This window comes from Cryptotermes secundus, unplaced genomic scaffold, assembly GCF_002891405.2.
Source record: "Cryptotermes secundus unplaced genomic scaffold, Csec_1.0 scaffold540, whole genome shotgun sequence".
Lineage (NCBI taxonomy): Eukaryota > Metazoa > Arthropoda > Insecta > Blattodea > Kalotermitidae > Cryptotermes > Cryptotermes secundus.
Genome location: NW_019742447.1, coordinates 2,143,317 through 2,163,848, shown reverse-complemented (window position 1 = coordinate 2,163,848; position 20,532 = coordinate 2,143,317). Strand labels below are relative to the sequence as shown.

At 36.8% G+C, this 20,532-nt stretch overlaps 1 protein-coding gene across 1 annotated transcript in view; it reads left to right on the top strand.

The window, feature by feature from the left end:
• LOC111873199 (dolichyl-diphosphooligosaccharide--protein glycosyltransferase subunit 1) overlaps nt 1-18,326 on the top strand; it is a gene marked incomplete at its 5' end in the record, with an annotated part of 23,139 nt that extends 4,813 nt beyond the window's left edge. The window contains 8 exon segments of the mRNA XM_023867711.2: nt 1,298-1,546; nt 3,800-4,009; nt 5,628-5,820; nt 6,159-6,397; nt 8,125-8,244; nt 10,060-10,203; nt 11,675-11,802; nt 14,042-18,326. Of these exon segments, the coding sequence (XP_023723479.2) occupies nt 1,298-1,546; nt 3,800-4,009; nt 5,628-5,820; nt 6,159-6,397; nt 8,125-8,244; nt 10,060-10,203; nt 11,675-11,802; nt 14,042-14,204 (1,446 nt within the window).
• Between the last annotated feature and the right edge of the window lie 2,206 nt (nt 18,327-20,532).

The window sequence follows — 20,532 nt, the reverse complement described above, 5'->3', positions numbered from 1 at the left end:
ATATTATCGCTTCTCTTATTTGTTGTTTACAACAAAGATAAATTCAAATTAAATTCTGATGTCTATAACATGAATACTAGACAAAAATATAACTTCCACCTACCCTCATCAACTTTATCAGTATATCAAAAAGGAGTCTACTTTACTGGCATAAAAGTGTTCAACAATCTGCCACAAAGTATTAAAAACTTGGGCAATGATACTAAAAAGTTTAAATCAGAGTTAAAGAATTATCTGCATGCTCATTCCTTCTACTCTTTAGATGAATACTTCAATGTAAATAGAGAATGATGTAAAATTAAGTTATATTAATTTTTAAGCTAAAATTGCCTGTACTTATATATGTAACCTTTTGACTTGTTCTGTATCCAAAGGTACTAACCTGCTTAGGATTTATAGAATGTAAATAAATTCAATTCAATTCAGAGTCTTCAATTCGTCCCACTTATAAGTCCTTGGCACAGACCACTGTAAAAGACACCATTTCCAACAGCTCCTCTATTGTTGTGTGTTGATTTGTTGCTGTGGAGACATGCTTGTTTGCAACTATTACCCAGTAAGGGTCTACACACGACATATATGCACACACATGCACTGGCTAATTTCCCAGCTTCTTTTATTTCCCATTTCGTCTCCAAATTTTTGGAGGTGGTGCTTGCAACTATAGAAAATCTGTTGAAGCCTGTCCAATACAGTAAATGCTGTTATTGCAATGATGGATTGATTCTTGTACAATTTAACAGTGTTGTTTCAACAGCAAAAGTAATAGCGTCAAATCAAGATGACCATGAATGGTTAGTAGTAAAGAATCGTGGAATACACATTATTTGCATGAAGGTGCTGTTGTGCCATTAGGACTGAGGAAGACCGTAGACCATCAAGATGGCTGATTCCCAAGAAAAGATTTGAACTGGATTTGTTTCACATATAAGTCACATGCATTCCCACTGAGGTAACAAGCTTGATCATTACACTGAACTCACTGTGCAGGTTTAGCTAGCTGGAAAGGCATGTGGAATTCAGTAGGTACATGAAGAAGGATCACACCATATGATAATTTGTGTGTGCGCATTCACGTGCAGGGTGTTTCTTTTAATAGGTATTTGTGATTTGTGTAAGGGAAGGTAATAGTCATGTGTAAAGTAGTTTTGAAATGCTGTGTATCTGTTAAAATGTACATCATGACGGTTTGGAAATTTCTGAGTTTATTCGAAAAAGAAGTTATATGTCATCAGCAGTCATGTCTCAATTTATATGTAATTAGACTGAAAGTTAATGGTTGTCATACTTGTTCCAGGTGGATGTAGAGACAGTCTATACACATCAGCTTACTCCTCATCCAGCTTCTATCACACAGAAAGAGAAGCAGCTTGTATTGTATCATGGCAACCATTATTTCTATACTCCTTATCCTGTCACAAAGCAAAGTACAGTAGTAAATCTTGGTACAAGAAGCATTGAGAGCTACACAAAACTAAAGCCAACTTCTCAGTCTGACTATACCATCATGTATGGGCCATATGAAAATATTCCTCCTTTTTCTATAGTAAGTATCAATGTATGCCTTTCATTTGCTTGAATCTGATTATATTCCTGATATTTAATATTTGGAAATTATTACTGAATTTGTAATATGCAAGAGCATGACAAGACATGCCTCCATGGAGGGAGAAATGTCTCCTGACTTCTAATTGTGTATAATGTAACCCAGTACTAAAGTTAAAAATAATTAATGCAGGCACTGCAATATTTTCTTTTTAAGTTGTTATAGAGGTATGAGAATAAGAGAATAGTTTAACATACTCGGCATCTTTAGCTGTATCTGAATGGAGACATTGAAAAGAGTAAAGTATTCTAGGATATAGTGCCACATAATCTTGTAGAAGTTTACTGACAATTTGAAGGAACATTGGTAAACATCTACCAGACTGCATGGTTTCACATCCCAGAAAATGGTAAGGTAAAAACGTTAGGTTGTCTCTGTGCTTAACTAATTAAGCACCACGCAATAAAGATGTATGGGGAATTGAATGTATAGATCCCTGTTTTCATGACTTTGGCAGTAGTTGGAGGTGAGCGGTAAGCTTCACTCCCCCGGTTGCTTTATCCCTGGGGAAAGAGTTCCCAGCATCCATTGGATAGAAAGCTGAGTGGTCCCCAGAGCTGGTCTGGATATGGAGAAGTGAATATTCTTGTACCCACCAGGACTCGAACTCCTACCCCTTGGTTGTCCAGCCTGTAGCCCATCGCTATACCAACTGCTATCCTGGCTGTCCCCCAGAAAATGGCACTCTTCATAATGATTGCTATGAGAAGCCCAAACTTCATAACAATTAAAAGATTTTCTCACACTTATGTAATTTCACAGACTTTCATATGACCACTTATTAGCAGCTGTCCTTCATAAGCAAAAGTCCCACCTTCTATTTGGTACATGCCCACAATGTATGAAGTTAAAGTTGAACCTATTTGAATAATCTGTATGTATGCTACATTACAAGCCAGTTTTAAATGCAGCAGAATTGCATTACATTTGTGCGCACTAGAACCTTTTCTTGCTTTGAAAAGATAAAGCCTCCCTTCAGAAGTTCTTGATTTTTAAATGTGCTATGGAATGTTTAACTTTTGCTATGACCACTGGTCCATCAACTAGTATGGCAGCTGGCCTCTGGCAAAACTGCTTGAAGAGTGTGGATTTCAAATNTGGTCCCCCCCCCCCCCAGCAGTAGTGAACATTGTTGAACAGTGATTCCATTTAGTCTTTCCTGTTTGCCCTTTGACAAGCCACTAAGTTTATAGAGATGTATCATCTGTAACTTTGTATCCAAATCTAAGTGTTTTGATTTCAATGTTGAGTTGCTTTACCATGTGTTTTGTTTGTTGTGTGTTGAATGATTGTAGGTTTCATACTTGTTAATCTTATTTTTTGCGCCCCTCTTCTGTACTGCATGATCTTAAAATGTTAAGCCTATTCTTATGTATATCTGGGTTTGCAGTAAGGGGTTTTCTTTTGTTCACTGTTCTCTGCTAGGAAAAGTCTTTTAATTATTTTTCACCAAACCTACCTCCCTGCTTGAAAATGTATTTTCTTTCGCAGCCCTGGTAGCAGATAATTCAAAGTAAGAAGCTCACCTTCTGTAATGTGACCCCATTTATTGCTACTCTACATATATGCTCATCACAGTCATCAGTTTTAGCATTCACTGTAGCTTGTTTTTATGTGATCTTGTGAATTTCTTTCATTTCCTTTGCATTTTACCTTTCATTTCTGTTACATTCTCATTCTCTGATAATCTGCTGTAATGTGGCATGAGAAACACCAGATCAAGCAGCAGTTCCGTTACGGAATTGTTGAATCAGTATTGCTTTCCCAGTTTCTCCTTCATGAATAAATGTACATTATATGTATATATCATTTGTCTGCTTTGACTATTAAGAACCTTCTTTGCACCAATATTCTTCTCTCTGCATGGCCCAGACATCACTGTCATGCTCCACTGCTGTATAGCAGATGGCAGTTAACTGCTGGAAAACACCCCTACACCTGATCCAGTGTGCATGTTTTCATACATCATAAGGCATTTTTTTACTCCGCTAGACAGAACCTTTTTAACTTAGTATGTTCTAGGATATTAGTAGGAGCAAACTGTTAAGTAACTGAATTTTCTTGGCTTGTCCAGTATGACATTTTAAAATTCTGATAGCATTTTAGGTACCCCTTCAAACCCCATTTTTAGAGCAGATTGACCTTTAAGTAATAATTGTAACATCAGTTTTATTTGTAATATCAAATTTTCAGGATAAGATGTCAGTTCATTATGAAAATAATGCACCCTTCTTGACAATCACAAACTTGGAAAGAGTGATTGAAGTGTCTCACTGGGGAAATATTGCTGTTGAAGAAACCATTGACCTAAAACACAGTGGTGCTACCCTGAAGGGGCCATTCTCTCGGTACGAGTACCAGAGGGAAACTCAGAGTGGCTTGTCCAGTGTCAAATCCTTTAAGGTAATTTTTATGCTTAGGATACTTCACTTGCTCTACATAGCTGGCAAGACACATTTGAAAAATTATCTTTTTTTGTGGTATTGCTATTTATCCAATCCAACTATGTCACAAAATGAATTGCAGAATGTTTGTGCTGCCCCTGTCATCATTCAGTAACATAATTCTACAGAAAGCTTCAATTCTTGAGGAGGAATTTTGGGGTGTGGCACATTCTAAGAAATGATAAAACTTATTTTATTAAATGAACAAGTTGTAGTGCCTAATTATTGATTTAACTAAGTTTAACGGTTGTTTTAGGCTCTGTTTTCCTTAACCCCCATTTAGGGTTTACCCCAGTTTAAGTTACAAAAAGCTTGTCCCCCAGAGAAACCTGAAGTCAAGTTTTCTCTGTACCGTTTGAGTTAGTGGGGATTGAGGACATTTGTGATGAGAGCCCTGAGGTAGAGGATACCTGCACAGAGTGTATCTGTACCAGTATATTCACAGTATAACTACATTTTAATTAGATCCAGATATTGTTGTGAACACTTTGTTTTTAATAGTTTGTTCTCCCAAAGTAAGAGTCCACATTTCACATCCATACTAAATAAGAGGCAAAATTATTGTCTTGTATATCATTAACCTCTCTGGTTTGGAAAGGGAACAGGATGACCAGTTTTCAATGTTAGCACATATTCCCAGCATTTATTCTCCTCCTAACTTCTTTATGAACTTCGTTTTTATATAAATGATTTTAAATAGTGTGACATGAAGCCTGAAAGCTGGAATAGTGGAGTCAGATCGAACGTTTATTTCGTAGGCAATGAGTATTAACAATACATTTCCATGCCAATGGTGTTATCATGGTTTTATTATACATGCACGTCTGTGAAAACACTTGGTTTCTGTGGTAACGTGTGTAGGCAGACAGTTTTTTTTTATTTGCTTAGTGGGGGGTGGAGTCCAGCTGGGTCCACTCAGTACGGCAGCCACTGATTGGCCTATTTTATCTGCCCTGGGTGATTATGATGATGGAGAATTTGCTGGAATGAAGATCGGCAGGGAAAACCGAAGTACTCAGAGAAAACCCGCCCCAGCGCCACTTTGTTCACCACAAATCCCACTTGACCAGACCCGGGATTGAACCTGGGCCGCCGCGGTGGGAAGCCAGCGACTAACCGATTGAGCTATGGTGTGGCCCAGGCAGACAGTTACTGCAGATATGAAATAGGGAACTCTTCAAGGTGTCTCTTATCCCAGCCACCAAGAGTTATAAAACAGCAATTTGGCTAGCAGAGAGAACAGGAGACCACTGCGGAATTGGACTTGGCTACGTACACACTTGAATCACAGAGCATTCAATAATTGAAGTGCTGAAGACATTAGTTCATGTATGTAATTGTAAGAGAACACCAGCAAATCCATTCATCCAATCTAGAACCCGTTATTTTTGTCACGTGTACCCCCCCCCTACACATGACAATACAAATATAAATTTTTCTTCTTGGTAGAACATGATTGAGTACATTGACCTGTTTCACATTTATTCTACACTGTGGTAGATCTATCTGTTCACTGGTTAAGTACTGTTCATCTGCAAGCTTTTAGTGATACAGTTTGTAATTGACTTTAATTTCAGACCATTCTCCCAGCAGCTGCAACTGATGCATATTATCGAGATGAAATTGGTAACATCTCCACTTCACATATGAAAATTTTAAGTGATTCTGTTGAACTTGATCTTCGGCCAAGATTTCCACTATTTGGAGGCTGGAAAACACACTATGTTATTGGGTACAATGTTCCAAGCTATGAGTACTTATTTAATAGAGGTAATTCTTTATGTTAGAATAACAACTAATATTAGGAACACCAGCCTTTGGTACAATTAATATGATGTTGGACATTATCCACCATCTTGTCTATTCTTGAAAAACCATCCTGTTTCTTTTAAAAACAACACATTCTGTGTTTTTAAAAGAAACAGGACGGTTTTTCAAGAATAGACAAGATGATGGATAATATCCAACAACATATTAATTGTAACAATTCATCATCATCACAAACTTTTAGATCGTACCAGCCTTTGGACTTAAAAATTTGTTTTATATTTTAGTGACATGATATTCTTAAGTAAAACCTTACCTTTATTTTTCTTTTTCTTTTGCAGGAGATGATTACTTGCTAAGAATGCGATTCTTGGATCATGTGTTTGATGATATGATTGTTGATGAAGTGATAACCAAAATAATTCTGCCAGAAGGTTCCCAGGATATTCAACTTACAACTCCGTATCCTGTAGAGCACTTGCCTAATTCGCTTCATTTTACATATCTTGACACAAAAGGAAGACCAGTAATAATGCTAAGGAAGAAAAATCTTGTTGAGAATCATATTCAGGATTTTGAGGTAAGTTGATTTTTACACAACTCGATTTGGCAGTTATACTGAAGATTATATTTGATGTTGGCAAGGTGGATATTAACTGTTGTATGTAGAGTGGTATGTGAATTTAGCATCTACAATTTAGATCATCATCTTATAGCATCATTTCCATTCTATATGGGACAGCAGATGAAAAATCTCCATTCTCCTCTTCCACCCACAATCCTTCCATTTCTTTTTCATTCTAGCTGTTGCCTCTCTTGATATTGTGGCATATTTGCTCCATGCAAGAACGGTTGAACCACAGAAATGGTCGTTTTAAGTAATACATGAACGTAACAATGAAATAATGGGATTATGCAACCCACTTCTAGTTAACGGCTCAGTAAACACACTTCCGTGCAGGCTCAGTGACGTCACATCCCAACAGTGCTTAGCTATCATGTGACTAGCGTTTTCTATGGGGTCTGTGCTATGCAACAGTAGAGCTGTGTTTTCTGCATTGTCTGTGCTGTGGCTATATAGCAGGAGTCCACTTGCAGCTAAGAAGAGTCCAAAAGAGTTTTAGGTTGAGTTCTGAGGTTCCAGGCTGATTGAACAAGAAATGGCAAGAAGACCTCATATGATTTGCATGCTAGTCTGTGTTGAGATCCATTGTCAGGAGACAACTAGTGAAGACTGAGAAGCCTAGTGCATGCGCAGTGGTGGACAGGAAAGTGTGTAAATCAGTGATAGTGCTGTATTAATTGTAATTAAGAGAGAACTTGTAACTGAAGTACCAATAAATCCCATCATCTGAACTAGTACCTGTTATTTTTGTCATGCGTACCCTCTGCACATGACGATATCTTTCAGTATCTGGCCACATCAGCTTGTGCATCATTATCTCACAGGTGTCTTTTCTTTATGTTTTTATTTTAATTATAATTACAGTTGCTGTATATATTGTTTGGAGGTGACATCATTTGGACTCTAAATGTAGGGAATTAATTAAGGATTGAACAGTATTCACCACTGTATTGTTCTTAAAGAAACCTACAGTGGAAGGTTGATTTCATGAGAACATGTAAAATTCCTAGAAATGATTGTTGTAACGGATACTCATAATATCTAAGAATGGTTGAAATATGAACCCAAAGTCTGTCTCCTAACTTTCAATTACATGTAACACAGTATGATACTAAGGTTTAAATAACAGTGCAGATATGGAGATATTTCTCTTCCTTTGAAATGATTATCACAGGGATATGAAAATAATGAAGAATAATTTAGCTGTCTTGTCATTAGCATTATCTGAACAAAAAGCATTAAGAGTTGCTAATCATAAGTAACCTCTTCTCTGCTCACAACAGATTACTAAGTAGGATCTGTCCTTTATGAGCAACATTCCCACCTACTCTCTGTACACTGGAAAATCCCCACACACGCACACACACAGACATTGTGCCTATAAAATGCTGCATGAGCAAACACATTTGATGATGATTGTGCCAGAAAAGCTCTTATTTTTTGTGATGGTTTTCCATATAAACAACATTAAGAAATTGATGGCTCCAGTGGTTTTTGTTGCTGCAGTGAAGTCATTATAAGCCATACCCATTATAACACAGTTTCACCATGGAGCTTTTATTTCCTTATATATTCACTTGCATTCTTTTCATGTTCTGAACAGTTTGCATGACTAGCAACAGTGTTAAGAACAAGAAGTGGAAGTTATTTGCAAATATTATTTGTACTTTTTGTCTTTTCAGCTTCAGTACAAGTTCCCTCGGATTCTAATGTTGCAAGAGCCTTTCCTTGTTGTTCTGGCCTTTTATCTCTTATTTCTCTTTGTCATTATCTATGTGCGACTAGACTTCTCTATAACTAAGGTGAGTAAAACTCTTATTTAACCATTTTGCAGTTATGAATGGAAGTTTCGCTGTACAGAGAAGCACATCATGTGTTATGAAGAGACCTTCTCCCAAATATATGCTGTGGTCTTTCATCAGCTTTTGATTCCAGAAATGTCATAGCAAAACAAGAAATGTAAAAGTTGATATGGAATTTCTTGAATAGAATATATGTATCTCAGATACAGAGGGTATATGCTTACAGAGTTTGGAAAAGAATGTCCTTGAATTCAGAAGGTGGGAGGATAACATTAAGGTGGACCTTACAGAGTTAGGTCATGAGAATGTAGGTGGATGGTATTAATTCGTAATCATGTCCATTGGCAGGGTTGGATATCAGTAGTGTTAAACCTTCAGGATTTAGCACAGCTCCTAATGTATTGAATGAACATCTGAATTCTAGCAGACATATTAGACTCCCATAATAGAGAAAATAAAAAGTATATAATAATAATAATAATATAATAAACAATACTATTATATACACTTAAATTTGAATTTAAAATAAAACAGTTGGAGCCTTTTGTGCACTATGATGATTGCAGTGATTGCTAATTATTAAACCTACCTTGGTGAAAAGGTAACTGAAATTGCTGGAATGCAACAGTTTTTTTTGCACTATATTGTCTCAAATCACTGACACCTATCCAATTTCAGGCTACCTTCTATGGGGATTCTGGGGGATTAGGCAGTGAAATGTAAAGAAGCACTTTAATCACTGCTGCATGGGAGTTCCCAATGCAGTGATGGAAGTCACTCCAGTACCTGTCTAGCTACTGTTAATAGCTGCTTGCTGCAGGTACAGGAGTTGTGTAGTGAAATGCCATAATACCCCAGTCACTGTTAGCTTCAGTGATTTGGATGTTCCATTAGTGAATAATAACCAGTGTCTGTACTGTTACTGTTAGTTACCTGCTGCACTTACTGTCCAGTGAAACATAAACAGGGACTTAAGTCACCACTACTGCAGATATGAAACTGGCAGTAATAAATTTTCAAGTAACAGTGATTAAGTCACTTTTTTCTTTACATTGCTTGCCTCTAGTGCAGATCAAGATGAGGTTAAATTATCCTAACAGCAAAGCGGCCTCCGTAGTCTAGAGGCAACGTTCCCACCTCATGACTCGTAGTACGCAGGTTCAAATACCCATCGGAGGTTGTCGAATTTTTAAGTGCGGAAAAATTCAGGGAACAAGTCCTCCGGGAGGGACTTTAAAGCCGTGGGTCCCGTGTCGTAGCTTTACGGCACGTAAAAGAACCTCACACCTCCAAAGGAGGTCACTGAGCCAAAATTGCGGACGTTAGCCGCCCAACAGCAGTCACTAATACCTCCGGTAGATGGGGGAGGCATTATAGATACTTCTCAGCCAGTAGAGCCGGTCTCGCTGGCTGGGCGGGACTGATGGTAAGCACCAATACCGGTAGGATATAGAGACTGGTAGAAATCATACAGGGAAGCACAATGGACCACTATAGGTCTAAGTGCATGGGGAAACCCACCCTCTCTAACTAACTATCCTAACAGCGTGTCTTGCTAATGTTAAGTTAGTCGATACATTAATTATGTAGATTGTGACTGTGCCAATAGAACTTCTTGAAAGAATATCCAGGAACTGATGACTTTTCTGCAGGGCCTGTGTTCGGCAATGTTCATTTACTGTAAATAATGTACACATCAGCTACAAGTGAGGTATTTGTGAGAAGTGTATGTTTTTACAAGATGGTGATGTATTACTTTTACTGTATCTGTATATTTATATTTACTGTATTACAGTTATGTTTGACTCTTGGCAGGATGAAGCAGGAGAGAGTCGCATGAGAGTTGCAGGTTATTGCGAGAAAATACTGGCCCATCAAGATAAACGGGCCATTACATACACTTCCTACAGTGAGCAGCTGGCTAAACTGAAATTATCCAAGGACATTAATGCATTTCTTGTAAGAATATTAAATTTCAAACTGTTCTTAACTCTAATAGAGTGTATGCTCTTACCTGAAATTTGTGAAATGTGGCAGAAAGAATATATCTAACTTGCTAAAAGTATCAACGTAAAATCAACATTGACAACAGAATTATTGTTACATACTGGTCCCTGATAACATTAAACATAAGAACACAATCTATGCTTTTAGGGAAAAATTCTTTTATAATAAAATTGATATACTGCATGTACATTAACCCGTTATATGCATAGACATTCAGACACCTCCCGATTTTAATATAATCCATTGATGTGGCCTAAATATGGCTCAGGTGTACAGTTGTTTCAAGTTACAGTATTATGATTCTTAAAATATGAAGGTTGGAACTTTAATAGTGGCAACTATTTATTTACAACTGATACAAAATAGATACATATTTCGAAGTTTTACTGTCCCTCAGTGTAGTCACCAGCATTGTGTACAACCCCTTTGCCAGCGATGTGGAAGTCGTAGGATACCTTTAGCAGCGCTTGTTGTGTTGATAGTTCGAATGGAGTGGTCTACTGCCTCAATCTCTGGAACAGCTCTGAAGCGAATGCCACAAAGTGGTTCCTTCATCCTAGGAATCAAGTCAAAGTCACAAGGGCTTAAGTCTGGGGAGTATGGTGGATGGTACAGCACTTCCCAGCCCCATCGATCGAACAAATCAGCCACAGCTTGCCATTTCTGCATTTCTGTCAAATCATGTGGAACCCGTTGTGATGCAATTTTTCTCATGCCCAGGTGTTCCTTCAGAATGTGAAGCACAGTCATAGCGCTAATCCTGTCCCTCAGGCCAGCTTGCTAATTGTATGGTGTCAATCACTCTCCAGTAACGCGAAAAGAGCATACACTTCTTCACTGACACTAGGACGACCTGGCCGACACAGGTCTGCCACATTTTTGTGTCCCTCGTTGACGGCTTTTACCCACCTTGCCACTCTTCTGTAAGGCAATGCAAATTCCCCGTAAGCCTCTTGAAGACCTTGATGACACTGTCATGCTGTACGGCCTCTGGCACATTCAGTCTTTATCCAACTCTGTTGTTCCTGTCTTTAGACTGCCAGCTAACACGAGGCTCTGTTCTTGTCACTGCACATGCACATGATGTAGGAAGGGAGAGTCCATTTTCTCTGAGGTAGGGTAGGTATGTAACTAATGTGTGGTATAAGCAACATTATTTGGGTCCATTGCATGGCGTCTCTACAGCAGTGTTGCCACTATTAAAGTTCCAACCCTCGTACTTTGTAAAACAAAAGCTAGTTGCATTCCAGCTTAATTAACTTACATTGCATCTAGACAGTGAAGATGTTTCCCATGTAATGTTTTCCAGTTATTATGTTTTCTGCCTTTCTTCCATTCCACAGTCTTATCCACTGACATTTACTGTGGCTGTTGCAAGTTGATGGCAGATTACTTTCATGGAATTGTGATATCCATTTTCCAGGCGTCAGTGAAGAACATCAACCATGAACACAAGAATGAAACTGCTCACATTGCTGAACTTCTGGTAAAACTTAAAGCTGATTCTGCAGATCTTGCTGAAAAGGTTTCAGAGCTACAGAAAGCTGATAAGTATGTATCTTGTGTATTACATCCTTTGTGGAATTGCTCATTTTCAGTTCAATGCAAAACATTTGAAGCAAAATGTAGAGTAGTACATGGGATGAGAAGTTATCTTTTATTATAGAGTTTCACTTTTATAAGTAAGTTTATGCTTGTTATTTGTGTTCTGTGATAACATTTGAATCAGATTTACTTTTTTATCATTTCACCTCCATTTTCCTTAGGGATCTACAGAATTTCACTGTCAAACTCAAATTGAAGTGGGCAAGTCCAGTGATATTGTGATGGTAAAATGCCATTCCTTATGACCAACACTTTTCACTACACAATATTTGAGCTCCAAAAACTTTTAGGTTTATTGACAGGCAGTTTATAACTCATTACTTATCCTTTAAATGGGGGAGGTTTTGAAGGATGGCCTTTGTATGATATGGCTAACAAGGGTTGTGAGTTAACAGTTCATTGAATAAGACACATAAACCAGTATTTGTTACTTGCAATTATTTTATGAAATGGATACTTAAGTTGCTAGATTGATACAAAGGAATATTTAACCAGTCAAGTGGTTATGATGTCTACTCGTATAGACGTCACGAATGTTTCTAACTACTCCATTGTAGATGTAACGGCAGTTGGCAATGCAAACTTGTATGTCATGCTTTCGAGATGTTCTAGTTACTTCAGAGTGTAACAGTAAGGTATTGATTGCTCGATAGCTGTCCTGGGTTCAAATTCTTTCGACTAAACATTATGGTAGGTCCTAGCAAGAAGATGCGTGTAAGTGATGAGGTGTTCTATGAACTGTTACAAGAGAATGAATACAGTGATATTTCAGAGAGTGAATATAATAGTGATAGAATATAAATGTGAAAATTTTATCAGAAGGTGAACAGAGTCAGCTCTGATGAAGCAAACAGTGTCAGCAACAGCAGTAATATGCAACCTGACATATGGGCAAATTTAGGTGCTGAGCAACCATGTTTTCCATTTACTGGCAAGCCTGGCATAAATGTTGTTTTAGAAGACCCCAGTAACCCACTGGAATATTTTGACTTGTTTTGTACACCAGAAATTGTGGAAGTAATAGCCAGAGAAAGAAATTAGTATGCCCCAAAAAATTTAGAAAACACAGCTCATGTAAAACTAAAATCTAGGACCCATTGCTGGGCTGGTATTGAAAACTACATAGTTGCAAAGTATTCACAGTATCTGCAACTTGAGTTGCAGCAATGTTTCTGTTGGTATAATCGTTTTTTATAAAGGTGAAAAGGCTTGAATGGGCTGGACACATAATACGTGCCAGCGAGAATAGAAGCATCAAGAAAATGCTTAATACTAAACCAGAAGGAAATAGGAGAGGGGGAAGACCAAAGTTAAGATGGGACGAATGTGTGTGGTAGGACATAAGAATTTTGGGTGTAAAGAACTGGAGGAATGTAGCATCGAATAGAGAAGAATGATGAGCAATCCCGAGGAAGGCCAGGGCTCACAAAGGGCTGTCGTGCCAGTGATGATAATCGTTTTAGTGAAGATTTAATTGTCTGTAAAAATAACAGTTTTGCAGTGATGTTTGGAAGAGCAGTTCTGTTCATTCATCCATCCTAGCCTTGAGCTTCAGCCCACATAGCAGTAAGAAACTCTGTGTATCAATGAGGCATCCACAGTGTCACAATAAGCCAAGCTGGGAATGTGTGTTTTCGCTAGAGAGTTTTGTCAGCCAACTGCTATAATCGTGTTAATTTCTAAGCACCAGACACCAGTCAAGATCACATATATTGAATATGCATGACTCGGGCATAATTTTCATTGAGTGCATATGTATGAGATCACGTAGTATGAACGGAAATGAAAGTCAGTGGTGACAGTGGCAGATTTTTTTGAGAATAAAGGCAAAAGTATGGAATTTTACTAAANTATGGAATTTTACTAAAGAATATATATATATATATATATATATACAATTTAATGCAAGGGCTGTAGAAATTAAAATACAGATATGTGAAGTCTGATAATTAGTTTTTCAGAGGCTTTCTGTCCCATAATTTTATAATGACACATGATTGAGATATTGCATTTCAAATTATAAAATTAAATGCTGAAGTGACGAATTTAAATGTCCAGGGCAATTTAATGTGCCACTGTGGGAGAGATAAGAAGAAGGAAAAGAGCCACTTGACTGGTTAACTCACTCTTAATTGTATAGGCCAGTTTCTTTGATAAGTACTTCTTTGCTTTTGTGTTATGACAGGCATCTGAAAGACTTGTACACGCAACACCAGAGCCTGTATGTTGATAAACTAGTCCCAGGAAAGATTGCTCGGCAGGCATTTGTTGACACTGAGAATCAGCTTAACAAGAAGAAAGAAGACTGTGTGGAGAAAATCAACACACTTGTGAAATCACTACAGTAAAAACTGAATGACAGTTGATTGCATAATGAGTGAAAATTGTGTTCTTGTGGTACAGATTATTTTTCATGCTGAATACATTAAGTTCTCACATTCCATCACCACAGTTATATACTTTTGTTACTGAGAAACTTTTTATCATGTCTGTTTTCTCTGAATCGAAATCTGTATAATGAGAGGTGTGTTAGAAATGATTTACATGTCAAGATGGGCATGCTAAGGAGTATCTAAGAGCACTCGTTTATATACAGATGAATATTGTTAAGGAACTTGAATAAAATCAAACTAAATAACTTACATATGTGTTGCAGAATGTTGTGAAAGGTATTACAGTTTTTCTGTTGGCTTGGTGACTTATTGGCTGTAAGATTTTTCAGTGATCAAAGTAGACTCTTCCTCTTATGGCAACAACATTTGAAAACAATTCTTACTTTATTATTAGTGTGAAGTCAAGACTACTATTGCATGAAGAATGGAAATATGCTATATTACATAATTACCCTGTACAGTTTGTTGCAATCTCTTCTATACAAAATTTGTTTAAAGATGGAGAGTACTTCCTGTAGGCCTTCAACAACCAGACCGGTCTTGTTTCCACATAATTTTCATCACTTCCATCATCATTGTGGTGTCAGTCGCTTTGATAGTTGAATCATCAGAAGTTGAACTGTCATCACATAGCTGGATGATGGGCTGTTTTTTCTTGAATTTCATCGACTTCCTACATCATAATTTCTGTTACCCTGAGGTTCAGCAGAGTTGTTGCAGTTCTCTACACTTACAGTATTAAATCCTTTATGAATTAATCTTTTACTTTGGCCAGTTTCAAATTTGGACTTTTCATGGCAGTGTAATGTTTTGCATGAGCCCACACAAGTTCAGTCGGTTTCACTTCACAGTGATATGGAGATAATATTAATCATCTGTATACCATATTTCCATTTGACACTGTTCACAAGATCTGTTAAATCCTCCTTTGGCATCTTTTCTTTGAATAGAATATCATGTGTTATATACTGCTTTTTGGCTGCAGGAAGTTGCACAACAAAAATTCTTCTCAAAGCAGTCACCATTCATTTTGTCATGGGCATCAGTGGTGTCCTTTTTGCACAGAAACACAAGTTTCACATTCACAACCTGTCCTTTTAATTTTTTATAAGAGTCTTATGAGAGAAGTTTTCCTTGTCTCATCTTTAAGCTCCTGTATTGACCCATGATTCATCAATGTGCATAGTGCTCTTATTTTCTTTGCTGAATTTCTTACTGTGGACAAGGTATGCCACCAAATCCTCTTTTTCTGTTCTAATGGCTTTGTTCCCTTTCCTGTCATAAACAGAGCCAGATTCTTTAAGAAGGTGAAGTATGGATTTTGTAAAATTCATTATATTGCTGAAGGAGGTTAGTTTTTAAAATGAAAGTCATGAACTTCATGCTATTTGCCACTCCTAATAAAATTGTTATACTTCACTTTCTTGCAGTTTACTCTAGTTGATTTTCTCTCCTTTTCATTTTCACTGATACCAGTGGGCCTTGAATATCTTCAGTATAAATTCCAAAAGCTGAAACCCTCAAAATGCCTGCAGCTTGAACAGTTTCATTCAGATCCACACTACACCTTTTTTAGGATTTTTATTTTGAATTTAATTAAACATGTTCGAAAACATTTGTCATTCTTTGCTTCTAAGCACCTGTCCAATTGTAAGCTTTACCAAAGCAACCCTAGTTATTCTGTAGCTGTAGACTGTTTAAAATCTTGCAGCATACTAGACTGGCTGTATGAAAGCCCACCGCACCACTGACAAAGGATATTTTATTTAGTACAGCAGGACAGTGATAGTCTAAGAAGGGAAAGCATTATTTTTAAAACAAATACAATACATGATAGACTTACAAAATGCTTTTACTATCACCTTAGAAAAGACATATAACTGCGTCATACTTATATCTGAGAAAAAAACAAAATTTGTACTTCATGGGGGGGGAGGGGTCGCTGTTGGAAGTATAATCTACATTTAAAGTCAGAGAGTTCACAGCTAAAACATTCTAATGTAAATGAAAATATTTCATTCTGAATGGCCAACAAAGAATCAGTCACTACAATGGGAGAGCCCATTCTGAACCATTTCCACAAAAGCAATGAAAGGTACACATATATATGCAAGGTTTTAATATTTAATATGTAGGATTCTCATTTTATTTACATTTATTATATTGCACTCAAAATTCCAATTAATCTATGGTACACTAAGAGCTTTCTCATGAAGCTGAAGTTTTACAGAAAGATGACATCCTTGTTCATATCTTGAAACATTTTCTGAAAGGTATATAACATATCTGCATGTTTCTTTCCTTTTTTTTTTTTTTGGCCTGTCGTAATCATGCAGTTTGCTGGATTACATAAAAAAATACAAGGGTATTTCAGTATCAAAGTTTTACTAGAGTAAACATACCTTCTTATCTTACAGAAGAAATTGATGTATAAGTTTCCACAGTTCATACAAAATGTACAAAATAGTAATGAGTAAGAAACAAGTTTTGTGCTGTTTTGGCACCTGTACATGTAAGTGAACATTCCATGTTTTTTCCTCCCACAGAAATGGTACACTCTAAATAAGACAGAGAAACCAAAGGATAATGCATATTCAATTAATACACATTGAAAAATCAAGATACAGGAATTAAAATATTTTGGTACAAAACTTGAACAGCAGCTTCAATTCAAGACAAGAAATTAATGAGCATTTCCATGCCTACCATCAGTCAAGAAGTACATCAAGAATGGAGCAGCAGCTTTTCAAAGTTGCATGTCTGAATTGGTCTGTGCTACTACAAAATGCTGAAAGGGGGCAGCTGATTTATTCTTTGAACAGTTCATTTTGCCATTGCCACTGCATAGTTATGCACTAAACACATGTTTGAAGTTATACAAATCCCTTTAGGATGCAATGATAAACAAGTAGAGTAACAAAAATAAAACAGCATTTTCTATATAACATGCTTTGTCACAATTAACATGAGATTTACAAGTATGGTAATACACAGTTGACAGGGGATAAATCCAACAGCATGGTACTGCGTGCAGACTGTTCCTGTTAGTGCACAGTGTTGCCAGCTGCCTGCTGAAATTTCTTTATCATATTGCCAGTCCATGTTTCATGGAATAATATTATGTGTTTCTTTAGTATGTAATTGCAAATGCTACACGAGTTTCTTCTGACAGCCATAAAAAAATGTTGCTGACTTGTACACCTAACATTGAATATATGGTTTCCAACTTTGTGCAGTAAGAAACACCAGTCCCCTTTCTAAGATAAAATTTAATACTAACTGGCTCTTGACAAATACATGAGGGTGCTAAATATTGCTTTCTGTTCTAGTGGTTCAAAGTATTTCGTGAAACTAAAGTTGAAATTACTTCAACAACATAAAATGATCTTTCTCAGTTACCAAGAGAGAACTACTCCAAAGCTGGTTATTAACACTGGTTATTGCACTATAAAGCAAGAACACTGATCTTGTACTTACATGGCAGTGTTCCATACCTCCATATTTTTCTCTTATATGGGTATCTTCAATGAACAGGGGCCACTATATTGTCACAAAGTAACTTATTTTTCATGTCACACTGTGCTGTTTATGTCTTCCCAGTTCTGTAACTAACTGAAGTTACACCTACAAAACAAATGCAATGTCACTTATAAGTATGGAAGAAACAATATGTATTTACTATCTAAATACAGAATATCATATATATTATCTTTATCCTAGCATGTTTCAACCACTCATCATCTTCAGGAACAGTCTAATACACATAAGCTGTTGAAGTTTACATTGGTAATCCACGTTTCACATTGTATTATTTTCATTTCTTAAATAACATGTCTCAAGTTTCATATTAAAATGAAGCTTTGAGATTTGATGGCAGCTAATTATCACTTTTCTATTAATGTTTATCATGTGTTCCTTCCATGATCCCTCTGTGTGTGGTAAATATGATGGAAAATAGATAATTGCCACAAATATTGTTTACATAAAAAACAATCTCTGGTCACCAAGCATCTTGCCAAAAAGAAGATACTGCATATGATTATGCAGTGAAACTGAATTTGCTATATAATGATTAATCTCTACACTAGATACTGTGGTGATACATACGAGAATTTTATAGGCTACTAAAGAATAATTAGAAATTAAATATTTTATCCAGAAATATGAGAAATATATAAAAATATCATGAAACCCCAATTTTAATATTTTTGCAGAATTTTAATCATTTGCTATAAGAAACGAAACTCAATAATTTTATATGAAACATGGATTATCAATGTCATTTTTTTTTTAATTTTTTTTGCTTAATGATGCTGTCAGTATCGAGACTATATAGTGTCAATGATAGGATGACTAATGAATGTGGAGCAGTTTGTGGAATGAGAACTGGCAGGAAAAACTGAAGTACTCTGAGAAAACCCATCCCAGTGCCACCCTGTCCACCATGAATCCTACATGACCTGACCTGGGGTTGAATGTGGGCTACCGTGGTGGGAAGTTGGCAACTAACTGCTCAAGCTATGGCATGGCCACTTTATCTTAGACTGCCCCAAAAGATGGCCTGAGCGGTAAAAATGTGTAATGTGTTGTATTGTGATGGTAAATTCATGTGCAGTGTTTCATTGTAATACACTGGCATGACTTCCAACTCATTAACAATGACGATATACTTTTTCAGAAATCAAAGAGATCTGATACTCAGTAAACATCATAAATCAGCATGGGCAGACATCTGAAAATGCAGGTCAGATACTGGGATTAATGTATTTGTGTGTGTGGATGTGTATGCACATATTACCAAAACTGACACACGTCTAAGGTTTTTGTATATGGTGGCTATCAGTAGCCTAGAGCTTGTGCATGGATTGTTATTCTGACTGGAGGGACTAGGCAGTAGCACTAGCTATATTAAAAGGGAATGAGGACTAAAGCATAATTTGGCCTGTAATATAGATGGTTCAGTTCAGTAGTTAAACTGATGTTAATATTTCTTGGTTACAGTGATAAAATCCCATTACACTAGAGGTACATGCTCCAATGGAAGATTTTCTTAATACCTGCCACTGATTCTAGTTTTTAAATCCTGTATTTGTGTAGTGGAGCTGGGGTAGCATAGTCAATATAGTGACTGGCTGTGGGCTGGACAAGTAAGGAGTAGGAGTTCAAGTCCCAGGAGGGTCAAGAATTTTCTTTTCTCGAAATCATCCAGATGGGCTCTGGGGTCCACCAAACCTATCCAATGGGTACCAGAGGCTCTTTCCCCACGGGTAAAGCGGCTGGGCCATGAAGCTGACCACTCACCTCCATCTAGTGCCCAGGTGAAGAAAATGCGGATCTATACATCCACTCCCCCATATGCCTTCATGGCATAGTGCTTAATTACGTAGTTCAGCACAGGGACAACTTTACCTGTATTTGTGTAGTATCTTCATAGATGCAAAGTGAGTAAATTGTAGTGCTGAGACTGAAGGCCATCATATTCTGTTGCACAAGGATTGCATTTTGTGTACAACAGTGAGGAGCATGAGATTACCTGCCATCTGCAGACTTCATCAAGGGGTGATGATGTATTTGTCTGTTGTCTTGCAGTCTGCAGTTTTATTGTATTTGTACATTCATATTCATTTGTATATTCATATTCACACAGACATATCCAATATGTCAATATGTAAATGTATTTTTATTTTTCCCTTGTAATGCCATGAGAAGGATATAAATTTTAGCTACCACTTCTGAAATGTTTAAGTAAGCCATGGTGTTAAATATTCCATAAGTGACAACATACTAAATATTCTGGAGAACTACTATAGTTCCTTTAGTTCTGTTCAGAATTACAATCAGGTCTTGGTAATGTCAAGGTTTCTATACTCATAGACCTGACCATGAAGGCTCTTTAACAGGTCATCACACTGTAATAAATGAAAATATTAAGAGGTCTGAAATATTGGTAAATGTAAACTATCACATTTTCAGTATAACTAATATACAGGGGACTGAATTACATAGTTTTCTTCTGGATGGTTCATAACATTAAGTAACGTTACTTTTGTCATATAACTTGAATGTCATCTGCTCAAACACCAGTAGTAATGTGGTATTAAATTGTCTTACTCACCATCACAAATACTTATATAAAATTAATTACTGTATATCATGTGACAAGACGTACCTATGAGATAAAAGTATGACAAGTGAAAAGATCAGGAGTTCTGCTTTGATATAGTTCCTGTCAAGCCTGTTTTCAGCAGTCACAATATGAATTATTTTGTACTGCCTTACTATC